This window comes from Syngnathoides biaculeatus, chromosome 5 (genome assembly GCF_019802595.1).
Source record: "Syngnathoides biaculeatus isolate LvHL_M chromosome 5, ASM1980259v1, whole genome shotgun sequence".
NCBI lineage: Eukaryota > Metazoa > Chordata > Actinopteri > Syngnathiformes > Syngnathidae > Syngnathoides > Syngnathoides biaculeatus.
This window is the reverse complement of record NC_084644.1, coordinates 10,320,730-10,336,053: the sequence shown is the minus strand read 5'-3', so window position 1 is coordinate 10,336,053 and position 15,324 is coordinate 10,320,730. Positions and strand designations below refer to the sequence as shown.

At 38.7% G+C, this 15,324-nt stretch overlaps 2 protein-coding genes across 4 annotated transcripts; one reads left to right on the top strand and one right to left on the bottom strand.

The window, feature by feature from the left end:
• The first annotated feature begins 90 nt into the window (after window positions 1-90).
• mettl6 (methyltransferase 6, methylcytidine) lies at window positions 91-15,272 on the top strand. 2 transcript variants are annotated; one of them, XM_061819002.1, is made up of 6 exons: window positions 91-340; window positions 9,359-9,593; window positions 10,664-10,798; window positions 12,195-12,365; window positions 12,454-12,595; window positions 14,473-15,272. In XM_061819002.1, the coding sequence occupies exons 2-6, from the start codon at window positions 9,471-9,473 to the stop codon at window positions 14,613-14,615; spliced, it is 714 nt and encodes a 237-aa protein (XP_061674986.1). In that variant the 5' UTR covers window positions 91-340; window positions 9,359-9,470; the 3' UTR covers window positions 14,616-15,272. The 2 variants fall into 2 exon arrangements, with proteins under 2 accessions (XP_061674986.1, XP_061674985.1); XM_061819001.1 differs by lacking the exon at window positions 91-340 and having other exon boundaries at window positions 9,144-9,593.
• On the bottom strand, window positions 1,619-8,890 carry eaf1 (ELL associated factor 1). 2 transcript variants are annotated; one of them, XM_061819004.1, is made up of 7 exons: window positions 8,346-8,890; window positions 7,078-7,187; window positions 6,191-6,285; window positions 5,992-6,128; window positions 4,205-4,371; window positions 3,507-3,737; window positions 1,619-2,771 (listed from the first exon to the last, which is right to left on the bottom strand). In XM_061819004.1, the coding sequence occupies exons 2-7, from the start codon at window positions 7,178-7,180 to the stop codon at window positions 2,722-2,724; spliced, it is 783 nt and encodes a 260-aa protein (XP_061674988.1). In that variant the 5' UTR covers window positions 7,181-7,187; window positions 8,346-8,890; the 3' UTR covers window positions 1,619-2,721. The 2 variants fall into 2 exon arrangements, with proteins under 2 accessions (XP_061674988.1, XP_061674987.1); XM_061819003.1 differs by lacking the exon at window positions 8,346-8,890 and having other exon boundaries at window positions 7,078-8,331.
• Window positions 15,273-15,324: the final 52 nt, after the last annotated feature.

Below are 15,324 nucleotides of genomic sequence, written 5' to 3'. Positions count from 1 at the left end.
TTTCTGCCTTCATTTGGGATGAGTGACGTCAGCATTTCTCCCGTCCTCTGATTGGTTCAGCTAAATAGTCCACTGATTGGTCAAGCGCAACATGTGCGTGAGATTGATTTCCTGAAGAGGACGTCGAACGTACTTAAGAATTCTGTTTCTCGTGACGCAATTTCAAGGAAAAATTGGACTTTGTGAGGGTGGAGCAGCCGCAAATAGTTGCTGTCCGGCCTGTTTCAACGTAGGAAAAGGATTTTTGTTTGTAGGGGGTAACTTTCAGTGCGGCATATGCTAGCACGACAGCTAGTTTACAAACTGCCAGCAGCTAAACGAACCTCTGTTAGCATCTCCGGTGAGTACGGTGGATGTCATCGAAAAGTTCCCATGTTTTTGTCATATTATTGTATAAATAGTTGAGTGTGAACTACTAAATTGTAGCGTCTTGAGGTTTGTAGCTGTTTAAAGGTGATTCATTGAAAGATAAAGGCAACTTAATGGTATTTATCCCCTTCTTTAATGTCACATAATTTTGTAACGTGATAGTGAGAAGTGAATTAAGCCGTTCAAGGCCCAGGTCCTAAACTCACTGGTGAGGACCAAGTGCTCTAGTTAGTAGAACTGCGTCACTCTGTGGCTTTTGCATCCAGAGCGGAGTTACACAAATGTTCGTACGACTGTTAAAAGTGACGCATGATGGCTAAAAAGACTTTGGAAAGTTATCGGGGCTCATTAGATGTTGTTTCAAGAAACCATTATGACAAGAAGTGTGCTTTGATGGACAATATCGACCAATATGCCTTGAAGAAACACAAATGTGGGCGTTGATGACCGATCCAGACATCCTCAACTGTCTCCTCTTCTCGACAAGCATTTATACCATGGACCAACTAAAGAATTACAAAAGTCTGGAGGCCTACAACCAATTCATCAATGACTGGGTTTGTGATGCGGCAGTGTCCATTGTAAACAACCCATGTCTCCACACTGCTAAGGGTTAGTTTACCGCACAATGCAATTTAAATATGTACCGCAGCGTTGTGCCAAAATGTTGATTATACCAACAAAAGAGGTGTAGATTATTATTTTCGGTTTTGTTATCAAGAGAGGGAGAGAGAGAGGGGTTCGATTGGGAAGAGTCCCAAGTGGAGCCCGCAGTTTTCTCCACTTCCACGGCTACATTTTTAACAACTCACGAAACAGCTCGCAGTGCCCTAACTCGTTTTTGCAAACTTATAATAAAACAGAAAATACAGGTTTTGGAGACATTCATTGCATTCACACACAAGTATTGTGCTCGGCTGCTAGATCAGCTGCTCTGCTAATCCGAGATAGCCACAGTTGTCACCGTTTGGTTGCTAACTGCTGTTTTCTCACGCTGGTTCTTGATCACAACTGGCAGTCGAAAGAAAGACGCTTTACAAGGCCCACTTTCGTTTTAGCAACCGATGACAAAGCAGTGCACCCCCATTCATGCGGCTTTCTGAAATGATTCCTGCTTAGTTACGCTGTGTTTACGTGAAATCACCAAACCAAGATGGCGCCCGTGTTCTCAATCAGAAGGTGTGTCAGTCGAAAATCAGGATATCAGGAACGAGACTTAGAAATGATCAAAATGGGACAGCAGCAAACACTCTTTTTCAGTTTTATTTGAACGACTTTTGTACAACACCATGAAGCTGCAGAGTTTTAAGTGGCCACACCCGCATCCTCTCTGCTGCGTTTTCATACAAAATCACCACCAAAATAGAAATACCAAAAATACTTTCAACAAAACACTGATCATAACAAGTAACAGGACCCCGAAAAAGTATTAAACAAATTGTCATTTGATCATGTGACCTACTGTTATTTAAATTACACTTTTTTTGTAGCTATCTTCTGAAGCTACAAATGTCTCACGACTCGAGTTCAAGTAATTTTTCCCTGCTAATTCTGAAAATGACCTTTCCAAGACTAATTGAGAAGCTAAATCATGTCACTGATTGGTTTCTGAATTAATCTCACCTGAGGCTAAAAATCTGGACTGTTTTATATAAATAAATGACGGTCTAAATTTCCTTTAAAACACCAATTGACTGATTTTCATGTCATTGATTTATTAAAATGAACCATTTTGTGGTCAAGTCTCCTCTGAGGGCCAGATTCCAGTCAATTTTTTTTTTTTCAATAAATATGAAAATCCACTTGAAACACTTATGTTACTGGTGAACTGAAATGACTGTTTCGACTTCTCAAATTTTTTAAATGTGTACTTTTGTAAAACTTATTTGCTAGTTTGTATTTAGTTGCAGTATTTGACGTGGTTAGTCTTTTTTTTTTTTCCCCCACATAGTTGGGTTTTGGTCTTGGTTTTTTACTTGAGAAAAATCCTATAACTTTAAAAAAAAAATTAAATAGTGGATAACCTGTTTGGACTTTGGTGTCCTTAAATGTGACATTACTTGGTGTCCATTTCAAAAATGTATTTTTGCTAAAACTACAAGGATGTAGCTCTAAGACAGAAGAACAAAAGTATAGAAAATAAATCATGCTCTCATATAGAAGTTTCAATCTATAAAGTCTTTTCTCTTGTACAAAATTAAATATGTGACATCATAAGGGGGAAAAAAATACTCATTTTCTTGCGTGGGGGGGGGGGGGGAGATACCCTTAAAAATAACAACGAAAAGGTACAGTTAGGCCAGTGGAGGTAGCTGCGGTCCGTCTGTCCGTCGGTGGCAGCAGCTGGCCGGTTTAGTGATCATCGCTGTCGCTCCCTGACTCGCTGAGCTGAAGATCACTTCCTGGTTCCATCGTGAGAGAAAATATGCTTCAGGGATATGTTTTGTATTTGTTTCTGCGCGTGTATGTTCTAATGGAAATGTACACGTGAGGGTTTTTTTTTTTTTTGTATTCACGTATGACGTATATATTACATTGTAGCTACAATTAGGTTTACATGTGTGTATGTTTTTAAAAAAATTATATGCATATCCAAAGTAAAAACTCACAAAATATAATAAAACAAAGGGAAAATACATTTTACAACAATCAGATGTTTGTTTTTTGACCTAGATTTAGAATTTTATTTTTTATTTTTTTTCTACATGATTTCTTGTGTTCTTGCAGTGTTATGTTTTTCCCCCACTCTGGTAGTTTTGACTGACTTTTGACATTTTTTGTTTCGGTGCTTTGCTTTTTTTTTTTTTTTTTTTTTAATCTTCCTTGTTCTGACATTTTGATTCGTATTTGTTTTGAATAAAAAAAAAATACTTAAGATACCTAATACTCAAATGATTACTCTTACATAAACAAGTACAGATTTTACAATCTCTTATGATTGCAGTATTTTCTTGTTCTCTACTTTATTTCCTTCCTGTCTATAAAGCAAATGGTATGTTCTAATTTGAGCGTAGGTTCACAACATTATTCTGTAATATCAAGACCCCCCCCCCCTCCCAGTCTAAGCATTACAAGAGGAGTTTGTCTTGTCTGTGAAGTCAATTCTGTTGCTGAATATTTGCACTTGAGTCACTCACTGAGTGTGTTGATGAGCTGGTGGTTGGCAGGCGGCTGCCGCTCGGCGCCCCCGTTGGCGAGGGCGTGGCGGCCGGGCGGCGATGCGCAGACGGGGCCCGGCGGGCGGACGCCCTCCCGCTCGTTGGCGCCGCCGTCGTCGCTGCTGTCGCCCGCGCTGGGCGAGCCGCTGTCTGAGCCGGACGAGCCGCTGCTGCTCATCTGCTCGATCACGTCCACTTCGGCGCGCAGCTCTGCCAGAAGCGGAAACAATGACTCGGCATTTTTGATTACTAGTACGAGGTCACATAAAATAAACTCCGATCAACGGTAGTGTATTACTCAGTTAAAAGAAAAAGACATGGGACGAGGATAAATCATTTCAAATTACTTGTACCATAGTTAGCCCAAGAAACTGATAAATTCTAGTGCCCATATTGGATTTTTAAATCAAACAAAAACATGCTAAATGCTCTCCTCTCATGTAAATTTGTTGCAGAAAAATATGTACATATCAACAAACACGTTTCCGTCAAATCGGTGATAGCTATTTTAAAATCAGACCATGCTTTTCAGTCGCTTTGTCATAAAAGTTAAAATTGAGTCTCATGAATGCTAAAGTTCAACAGCGCCATTGCCGCCTCAAGTCTGACTCCAGTCCAGTCATGTGATTCGAGTCTCCCTCCGATGTTATCTGTGCGTCGCCATGACGTCGCCTCACCTCTCTTGATGTCATCCAACTGCGGTTCGGGCGAAGGGTCGTCCTTGGAGGGCGACGTCTTTGCAGTGACGCCCGGCTTAGTGGGGGCCCGGAACTGAGGTCCCGGCTGGTTCGTCCGCGCCGCCTGCTGCTCGATGCGAGCCTGAATCTTACTGCTGCCCTCCGCCCTGAAGCAACGCGCGATGATGGACGTTAGCAACCGTTTTGAGTGAGCCAACCTCATTCTTAAGAGCAATGGAATGGGACACTTTGTTAAAAGGCTTTTGTACTACAGTAAAGCCTCGGATCTGGAATGTCCCCGTTTTTTAACAAATCGGTTTGCGAATGAAAATTGAGATTTTTTTTTTTTTTTTTTTTTTTTTTTTTTGCTTCTGTTTTCAAACGAAAATCAGTACTCGAACGCCCCTGACAAAACCCGGAAATAACATATTACACATGGCCAGACCAGCTGACCCACAAGGCGCATTGTTGTGAATTCCCACACCGCCGAAAAAAACCAGAAATAACATAATTGGTGCGGCGCAAGCAGATGACCCACCCACGATGCGTTTTGTTATTGTCAATTCAAATGCCCCCCCCCCAAAAAAAGGAAATGACATAACGCAAACGGCGCAACCAGCGCACTTTTCTTATTCTGTATAACGCAGCCTCTGTTCACAGATGTGTCCCGATAGTGACAGTTGTTCTTCTGATTGAGGACTACTGTATTAACCCCCAATCGTGAATCCAAAGAAGGAAAGTTGTTTGTTTTTCGTATTAAAAAAAAAAAAGGTTTACAAAGCTACGGGCGAAGTCACTCCAGATACAGCAATGCACTCCCAGCCTAGTGTATTCTACAACTAAAGCATACATTTTAAGCAAAAAATATATTTCTTAAATTATTTTATTATATATAAAGTATTTAAACTAAACATCTATTTCAATTATGCACTTTATTATCAGGAAAAGCTAAAAAAAAATGCTTTATAAGCGTATTTTTTAGGCTTGGAACGTAGTATTTTTTTTTTTTTTTCCATTCACTGTAATGGGAAATATCAATTTGGTTTTCGAACAAATCACTTCTCCAGAACTGAGGCATCGCTGTAAATTATTCTCCTACATAGTTACGGTTCTTCGTTTACAAATACATCCATCTGTGCAATTTTGGGGGGGAATTCCATTATTCACTTAAACTGCAATTTTTGAGCTCAGACTAAAGCAATAAAAGTATTATGTTGTTCGGTTTTATTAATTTATGGTGTTCTTGCCATCTGAATTTGAGATGTCGTGTTTTCTTGGAGGTCCTTGAATACACCTTGTGGAAGGGAACGGTCAAAATGAAAATTTATTTTTAATGTGTCTTTTGGGGGGTGCCTCCCGATGCCACAAATAGTCTATTTAATTATAATTTGCCTGTACTTCCCAATATTTAATATTGTGGGGAAAGGCCAAAATATGACTGTTAGTGAAGTTAGTTTATCAGTAGGCTTGATACAATCAGACCTTTTTGGAGCCAATCACCTGTCAGCAAGTTTAAAAAAACAAGATCAAGCAATGAGTCTCATGTAGATGACTTGTTCGTTTACTGTATATACTTGTGTACTTAATTGCTCAAAAAATATTTTTACAATAAAACAAAATATCTTTGTTCATCTATTTTTGCCAATGAGGCAGTGACAGATAATTTCTTCTGTAAGACGGTAGTAAGTACATACACTGATTATTCTTTGCATTGTTTCAAATAGCAGTGAATTGATTCAAACGCAATTATAATTTTGTTGTGCGTATTGTCAGGCGTCCGCGCTCACCTGGTTTTCTTGACCTGAATGCTGCTGCTGAGCTTCTCCAGGACGAAGCTGCCCGTGTCGTGATTGATGATGAGCACGCAGTCCTTCTGGTACTGTCGCTTGTTGCCTTTGAACACAGTCATGGGCGGCGTGGAGCCCTAAGAGCAAAAACTTTTAGACGCGCTTTTCGGGCAAATTCAAACCAGGCGTTTATGTTTACCGGAATGTGGGGCAGCGTGATGGTGACTTCGTCTCCTTTGCCCACGTGGAGCTCTCCTTCGCAGCTCGTGTCGATGGACGCCGGTTTGAAATCATCTTTTCAAATGAGAAGAATTCAAATGACCAATTAACTGATGGCTTTAAACTTCTGCTTCTGTGTTAAAACAAAGTAATTCCAGATTGATTCATGTGATTGCTTTAATACTTTGGTTTTTGTAGTTTTGATGGGGTTTACTATCCAAACAGTGGACATGTGTAAGAAGGGTGGTTTCTTTGCTAACAAATTATTCACAAATGCAAATATATTTATATATATATTTTTTCCTGTAACCCTTGTCATGTTTACAGTTGAGGGCCAAGTATAGATTTTCAACATTTCTCTTTTCAGGCCTTTATTTGCACCAAGTCTATCCCAAGGCACTGGGGTGGATAGTGTCTAGGACAGGACTGTTGTTGCAATACCGAAAGGATAATTTGTATTATTTATTTTAATTTTTTTTCAGGGTAAAATATGCAGATTTGAGGTTGTGTTGAACGGGACTTCTTTTATGGTGAAGACTTTGGGTGTTCTTGTGGACTACTCTTGGGATACTTCAATTCTTATTTTTGAATACTTGTTTTAAGTATCAGTACGCACTGATGACCATGTATTATTTTCGTATGCTTTAATTTTGAAAGTGGCTCTCGCCGCTCACTGGCTGCTTCTTACCGTAATGCCGAATACGAACAAAACTCGCCGCGGCCGGTTTGACCGCACTCAGTCTGTATTGACACACCTTACTGTGCCTCTCGGAGCAGTGGAGAACAGTACACTTTATGTATTGTCAGTGGGGCCGCTAAATGTGATGAAATAAGCACGTGGGATACGAAATGTCTTTGTTGACTCACATCTGATGGTGTGAAAGGAGGACTTTGGCGTTTTTTCGAAGCTTTCCCCGAGCTTCAAAACATGTTCTTCTTTGTCCAGCAACGGGTTCGTACTTCCGTTCATCTTTTCCCTTTTGCCGTCGTCGAAGAAGCCGAACGTTCAAAGTTACGTCACAAGTATCAAACACACACAAAATAAAAGAGGATAAGCTTGTAATGTGAGCGAAATTTCCCACAAATTTGGTCAGCTTTGACGAGGTTAGCCAGGTGGCTACCTGCTAGCAAAACAATCCCTTACGTCATCGATATACGTCACGTCCGTTTTGGGCCAACGTTTGGAAATAAAAACTGGACATTTACCCAAATGCTAAACCTAGAAAACACAAAAACTGCAGCTATAACCAAACGTATTTATTGAAATACTACCCGAATCTCCATTATATATGTGTACAGTTTATAGGTCTAATATTTTGGAATTCTTGGGAAATACCATTTTTCTAATGCTTGTATTTGTCTTAATAGAAAATTGATCATTTTCTATGATCTTGTCCTTTGATGTTGTTTCAAAAATAAAGTCCCTCTATTGGTGTTTTGTAATATTTTTCCATTTATGTAACGTGTCCCATTTTTGTCTAATATTTTGGTATTGTCTGATTTAGCGTATTTTTATGTAGTTATTTTTGTCTATATTTCTCTTTGTTGTATAATTTTGTATTCTCGTATTTTTACCAACCTACTACCTTTTCCATATTTTACACTTTGTTTAAGCTAGTGTATATTTTTCACATATCTGCCCAATATTCTTGGTAGTTTCTATCTTGTATTTTTGTATCACTAATATTTTTCTGTATACACTGTCCACAGTTTTTACCTTTTTATTTCCTGGTTTTAAATTGCATTTAAGTTTTTTTCTTTATTTTTCTTGATTTTTGACTTTTTTTTTTTTTTTGCTCTTCTAGTATTTTCCTAATGTTTGCGTTTTATCTTTTATTAATTTATTTGTATTTCCCATCTTATGCATTGGAGTAGTTTTTTTTAAGCTGCTAGTAGCCACTAGAGGTCACAAATACACAATGTTACACAACACCTGAAAGATTCGTGACTGACAAAGCCACACAATATTTAGATTTTGATAAAAGATGCGATACAGCTCAATTAATTTCTTGGCAAATATGAAGACCCTGCTGATTATTTATAGTACGATGGCAAGTTTGAACTGACAAAAAAACGCAAATACCTAGCAAACCTTCTGACATCTTTTTAAAACTTTTCTAATCGTTCATACTCACCTCCAATCGATGTACGCCAACTATTTGTAATTAGCGACTTCTGAACGACTTTTACAAGCAAACAGCGGCTAGTAGGCACAAGTGTCCATTTTTGAAAATGAAGTGCTGAAATGTGACTCCGAAATATTGCCAAAAGGAGTTTGACAACGTTTATTGACGTGTCACGTGACGTCTGCGCAGTGCGCACCACTCGGACTATGACAAACTCCACATTTGTCTTTAAAAATGTTTTTAAAATTTCGTCAGTCCACGTGTCGGTGAAAGAGTTTGGGTCACAACTGTCCACATTAAAGCGTAGACTATAAAGACACGTGTCTTATGTTAAACAGGATACAAGCTGCAACAAGATTATTAAAAATTGTGAGTTAAAATAAACCTTTGTCGTTGACACCATTTTAAAAAAATGATTTATGTGTTTCACGATGAAGAATTAATCACTGAAACGCCATCGTACATTAAACACGTACATTCTGAACAGGCTTGTATTAGAAATGATTGTGGGAAGGGGTAGAGGGCCACGTTCCACTTTTTAACTGTTTGAAAACAGTACTAGAGCTATAAAGTATTGTACTCTTATTTTGGCGTGACTTCTTTTACGTGCAGTTGCTACACGGACATATTTTAATGAGGATTCCCAACGTTACGTTATTCGGAGGTTTAGCCTTTTAAGGAATTTAATTGAAATGTTTTCACAAATAGAAATAAAAGTAGATAATTTTCTTTTTAAAGGGATTTATTGTCACTTGGAGGCATCGTTTTGAGTTTGTCGGCCTTTGTGACTGGATTAGTTTCTACACGGATCACTTGAGCTGATGGACAACATGAACGCAGTTGTTCAAAAATGCAATTCTTTTAGGTTGTTGACGTGAATTTTAGCGTCGTTTCTCTTCTCCGCTTAATAATTTACACTAAACTTTGATATACAATGTCTGTAACGAAAATTACACATGAACTGGAAGCTCTTAATACAGCATGGCCGAATTAGAGACTGGAACTTTATCCCTTTGTGATAGCGTGCCACTTTGTGACAATGGCGACGTGCAAGATGAAGTCACCAAACAAGCTTCGAGCCATGAAGAAGGGAAGACGGGAGGAGAGCAGACTTTGGTCTCCTCCTTCAAGCAGATGAAGCTGGAGAGAGACGCGCAGAGAAACTGGGACTTGTTCTACAAAAGGAACACCACGAATTTCTTCAAGGACCGACACTGGACCAGCAGAGAATTCGAGGAGCTCAAGACGTGTAGGCAGGTGAGAGGAAGGTTCGAGAAAACGAAAAACCCGTACAAAATGGACCACCTTGACGTGGTGCATGTTTCTACTACTACTACAAAAAAAAAAAAAAACGCATTGTTAAAGGCCATTTCAGGCAATAAATCGAATTTTAAAACATTGAGAATTTTTCAAAATATATTTACATATGTACGTTCAAGTACAAAGCGTGGGTGTACGAGGTGAGAACTGTAATGAAAAAAAATCTACTCAATTGTTAGATTAAGACAAGTGCAAGTTAAAAAAAAAGTATTCAGTGGTGAGCAATTTCCCTTTCATCAGAGGATAAATGTCAAATATATAAACAACTAGGAATTTATAAATGAATGTCTTGCTCCACAATATCGCTTTGAAGTGTTTTATTAAATCTTCATAAAATGGATTAAACCAAATCATCCACAGTAAATGCTCTTAAAGTAACTTATCTTCCACCTGTGAAAAAGCACAATTAAGAAATGGAGTTCTTGTAGGCTGAAATGTGGACAGTTTTAGGGTGACAGATGATGGTGCCTTATTTTGAACATCTTCACATCTCTCAAATTGGAAGCTATTAATTAGTGTTAAATACACAGTTATAATAACAAATATGACCAATTTTACCGGGTTGAATTTTCCATCCGTCCATTTTCTGAGCCTCTTATCCTCAAAAGAGGCACGGGAGCGCTGGCTGTCAAAGGGCGGGCGGTGGGATATGCCCTTAACTGGGTGCTAGCCAATCACAAGGCACATGGAGACACACAAATTCCATGTGAGTTAATTAAAATCTAGTGAAACCATGCTTATTTGGAGCTTGACGCTCAACAATGTTGTTGTCAATCAGCGGTCAGTCCCATTTACATTTGGTCATAATTGTTTACTTCAATCCTCAAAATCAGTGAGTTTGCAGGTTAAAGCTAAAATTGTAACAAGCTATTACAAAATCATTTTTTAAAAAGTATCCAACTTTTAACTGCACCAAGAAGTGCAGGAGCTTCTGAAACAAAATAGTGAAACAGCTATTGTAAAGCTGTCAATTACTTTTTAAAACATTTTTTTATTTTATTTTGCAGTCTGACTCAGAGAGGCTCGTCCTGCTGGAGGCGGGATGTGGCGTGGGCAATTGCATCTTCCCTCTGCTGGAGGACCAGGACAACATCTTCGTCTACGCCTGCGACTTCTCGCCCAGAGCGGTCGACTTTGTTAAAGTGAGTCAGGGACACTTCTCAGGGAGATCAGTCACTGTGATTTGACAGGCGCGTACGCGCCCGCATGCTCTCGCAATCACAAATCTGCACAGTTGAACGCTTAAAATTTGTTACGAGTAGAAATACAGAGATATTGAAAGATGTTGCTTATTTTGTGGAGCCTTGACCAATGTTCCCTCTAAGCTACCCCAGTGCGTAATTGCGCACTTGTCGCACACACTCAGCGCACATAAACTGATCAGTGAACCGCAGCCTGATGGTTTTTGTTTTTTTTTTTTAAAACACGGAAGCACACGGTCTGTGCTGCTCAACCTACATCTGCTTCCTAGTTTACCTGACACCGCCCCACTCCGCCCTTAAAGGGGTACACTCATAATTACAAACACACACCTGGAACTTTATATCTGCGGGCACGACTGACCACACCCATACATTTTTCAAATGTGAAAGTGATGTGATCCTGACTTTTCCCTTGTTTTTGTTGTTTCTATTTTATCAATTATTTATTTATTTGGTATACGAGCCGATTACTGGAAACTCTAAATTGCCCCTAGGTGTGAGTGTGAGTGCGGCTGTTTGTCTCTGTGGCCTGCGATTGGCTGGCAACCAGTTCAGAGTGTCCCCCGCCTTCTGCCCATTGACAGCTCGGATAGCCTCCAGCACTCCCGCGACCCTTGTGAGGATAAGCAACTAAGAAAATGGATGGATGGATGGGATACAAGCCGTTCTGCCAATTTTCTGCTTTGACTTGTAAAAAGTAAAAATTTGAGGCATGAGGACTGGTGGCAGCAAACTCAGTCATCTCACTTGACAATAAATTCCAGTTTTAAACATTATGAATACTATAATTACTTATTATGAAAATGTACTTTCAAGCTATTTATTGCCGTTTTCTGTTAAAGTGAATGTGTACTTAAAACAATCACAGAGCATTACGAGTCTGCTATCTTAAGACCAACGATGCAAAATGCCACAAATGGGCAACATACGTTCCATTTCTGTAATAACTCTGTAAGCAACAATAGCAACACACGTAAATCCACAACATAACACTAATTGACATTTTTTGTTTACCATTGCAAATAAATTTACACGTTAAATGAGTTTGTATATGATTCTCATGTGGTGCTCACTTGTGAGCGGCACAGTGAGGAAGGGTTAGCACATTCTCATCTGTTCAGGGGTTGTGAGTTGAAATCCGGGCTGCAGTCTTCCTGTGTGGGGTTTGCATGTTGTCCACGTGCCAAAGTGGGTTTTGTTCAGGTACACTGGTTTTACCCCACATTACAAAAACGCACGTGAAGACGATTGACTTTTTACGGCTGCTGTAAATGTGCCTCGTGACCTGTTTTTCAAAGTAGAGCAGTACCGACACATTTGTTGTTTCAACCGACAGAAGAACCCTCTGTACCGTGCAGACCGCTGCTCCGTATTCCAGTGCGACCTAACCCGCGACGACCTGCGGCACGACGTCCCCGAGGGAAGCGTGGACGCGGCCACGCTCATCTTCGTGCTGTCCGCCATCCATCCCAACAAGATGGCGCTGGTCGTGCGCAACGTCCACCGGGTACGTACGAAGCGCGATCGTGGCCGCGGCCCTCGTGAACACGCAGATGTTCCCCGATCAAAGCGTCACTTTGGTGTTCACCCCGAAGGTGCTGAAACCCGGCGGCGCCGTTCTCTTCCGAGACTACGGCGTGCACGATCACGCCATGCGGAGGTTCAAAGCCAGCAGCAAGCTGGCAGATAACTTCTACGTGCGGCAGGACGGAACCAGATCCTACTTCTTCTCCAAAGGTCCTCAGTTAAATCTTGTCCAAATGCTGAAAGAGCAACTTCATTATGATGATAATCATTTATAATGAAGTGTGTCATTTCAAGATTAGATTGTGCGAAGAAATATGGCAGATTTGGGAACAGGTTTACTTGCACACAAGGAAAAATGTTAGTCATAAAATTTCCAAATATTAGATGAAAAATAATAGAAATTGTTTTTTAATGTTCAATCAAAAATATAAAATGCAAATGTATGAGATGAAATTATTTGGCAAATATTTCACATGTAATGGTTACACTTGCAACGAGCTGAAAAATATTGATCCTAATGTTGGAGAAAAATATACAAGTAGGAAAAAATAGACAAAAAGGTATGCATTAGAGGAAATAATGCTAAATATCCCAAGTACAATATAAAGTGAAAAGTCATTTTTAAACCATTAAAATTTTAAAAAATTAGACAAAATTTATCAAAACAATCGGCCAAATACAAAGGTGGTGTTAAGTAAAAAATGTATTTAAAAATAATAGCAAATCACGACAATCTGCAGAAAATCTGAACAAAAATCCCCAAATATTGTAAATTTATATGTAGATATGAGAAGTGTTTCTTTTTAAATATATATATTTTTTAAAATAGCAAAGATATTGGAGTTTTATCAACTATTCAAGGAGGGAAAAATGCTAACCCCCCACCCCAAAAAAAATATATTTTGGTAAATAATTACTGAAAACTGTTAGTTTAAAATAAAAAAATTACAAAATATTTGGAATTAAAATTTAAATATCCCAAGTACTATATGAAGTTAAGTCATTTTTTTTAAATTTTAGGATTAAAATTTAAAAAATTAGACAAAAAAATAATTTAAAAAAATCGGCCAAATACAGAGATATAGTGTGAGGTAAAAAAATGTAATTAAAAATAGTTGCAGCAAATCACAACACACAATACAGAAAATATGAACAAAAATCACCAAATATTGTAAATTTATATGTAGATATGAGAAGTGTTTCTTTTTAAATAGTTTTTAAAAAGTAGCAAAGATATTGGAGTTCTATCAAATGTACAAGGAGGGAAAAATATTAACCTCCCCAAAAAAATATTTTGGTAAATAATTCCTGATAACTAAAAAATCTTAGTTTAAAATCCAAACATCTTTATTAAAAATATTTAGAATTAAATTTTAAATATCCCAAGTACTATAGGAAGTGAAAGGTCATTTTTAAACAAAAAATTTTTAGACAAAAAATTAAAACAATTTGCCAAATACAAAGATAGTGGGAAGTAAAAAACATTAATTAAAAATAGTTGCAGCAAATCAGAACACACAATATAGAAAATAAGAACAAAAATCCCCAAATATTGTATAATTGGATACAGATTTGAGAAGTGTTTGTTTATGTTCAATAGTTTTAAAAAGTAGCAAAGATGTTAGTTTTATCAAATATACAAGGAGGGAAAAATATTAACCTCCCCCAAAAATATTTTAGTAAATAATTCCTGAAAACTGAAAAATGTTGGTTTTAAATACAAAAATCTTTATTACAAAATATTTGGAATTAAATACTAGCAGAAAACAGCCCAAAAATACAAAAGCACAAAAATATGAAATTGCAATGTTAGGAACAAATTATATAAATATTAGAGAAATCTATATAGTATTAAACGATATCAGAAGAAAACAATGACAAAAAATATGGCCGTGACTTTGGGTTTAGGTTTTGTCTCGTATAATGCGTATTGTGCCCTCTTTTCACTGTACGAGTCACGTCCTTTATTCGTTTTCTGTGGTACGCACATTCCTTTTTTCCAGTTAAGGATATGACCACAATTGCCAACTATTTATCGTTTTGTCAATGGCCTCATACTGGCATGTGCCGCGTCCGCTTATTTCCAGATTTTCTGGCGGCGCTCTTCCTGGAGGCGGGCTTCTGCTGCGTCGTCAACGAGTACGTCCAGAGGGAGACGGTCAACAAGAAAGAAGGACTTTGCGTTGCCAGAATCTTCTTGCAGAGCAAATTCATCAAATTGCAATTATGACGTCGAAAGACTCACAGAGAAAGACGAGGAATGGTCTGAACGTTCCAGAACACACCGGTTGACTTTTAATGTTATATAGTTGTTTATATTTCACAGAGCACATGGTTAATCATCCATCCAATTTCTTAGCCGCTTATCCTCACAAGTGTCACAGGAGTGCTGGAGTACGCCCTGAACTGGTTGCCAGCCATTCGCAGGGCGCATAGAGACAAACATCCGCACTCACAATCACACCTAGGCGTAATTTAGAGTGTCCAATTAATGTTGCATGTTTTTGGGATGTGGGAGGAAACCGGAGTGCCCGGACAAAACCTACGCAGTCACGGGGAGAACATAGGGTGGGCTGGTATCGAACCCTGTTCCTCAGAACTGTGAGGCCAACACTTTCCAGGTGCCCCACTGTGCCGCCTGGTCAATAATCTCTGGTTATTTTCCACTTTGTTTTGGAAAGTATCAGTCATTGGTCCAATTTTTCAAGCGACCTACGTGATGTGAGTTGTGAACTGCAGATGACACGCCGTGGCGACCCTCATTGGGACAAGCCGAAAGAAAAATGAACGACTTTAACAAATAGCGTTATTGGGTAAAATGTATACGGAAAAACCCTAAATGTGATTTATTTTACTTCAGAAAGTTGAATAAATGGGTCAAATACAATGGGTTCTGCTTTTGTTGAGTGACAGGTTCACATGGGTCATCCTGAGGAAAA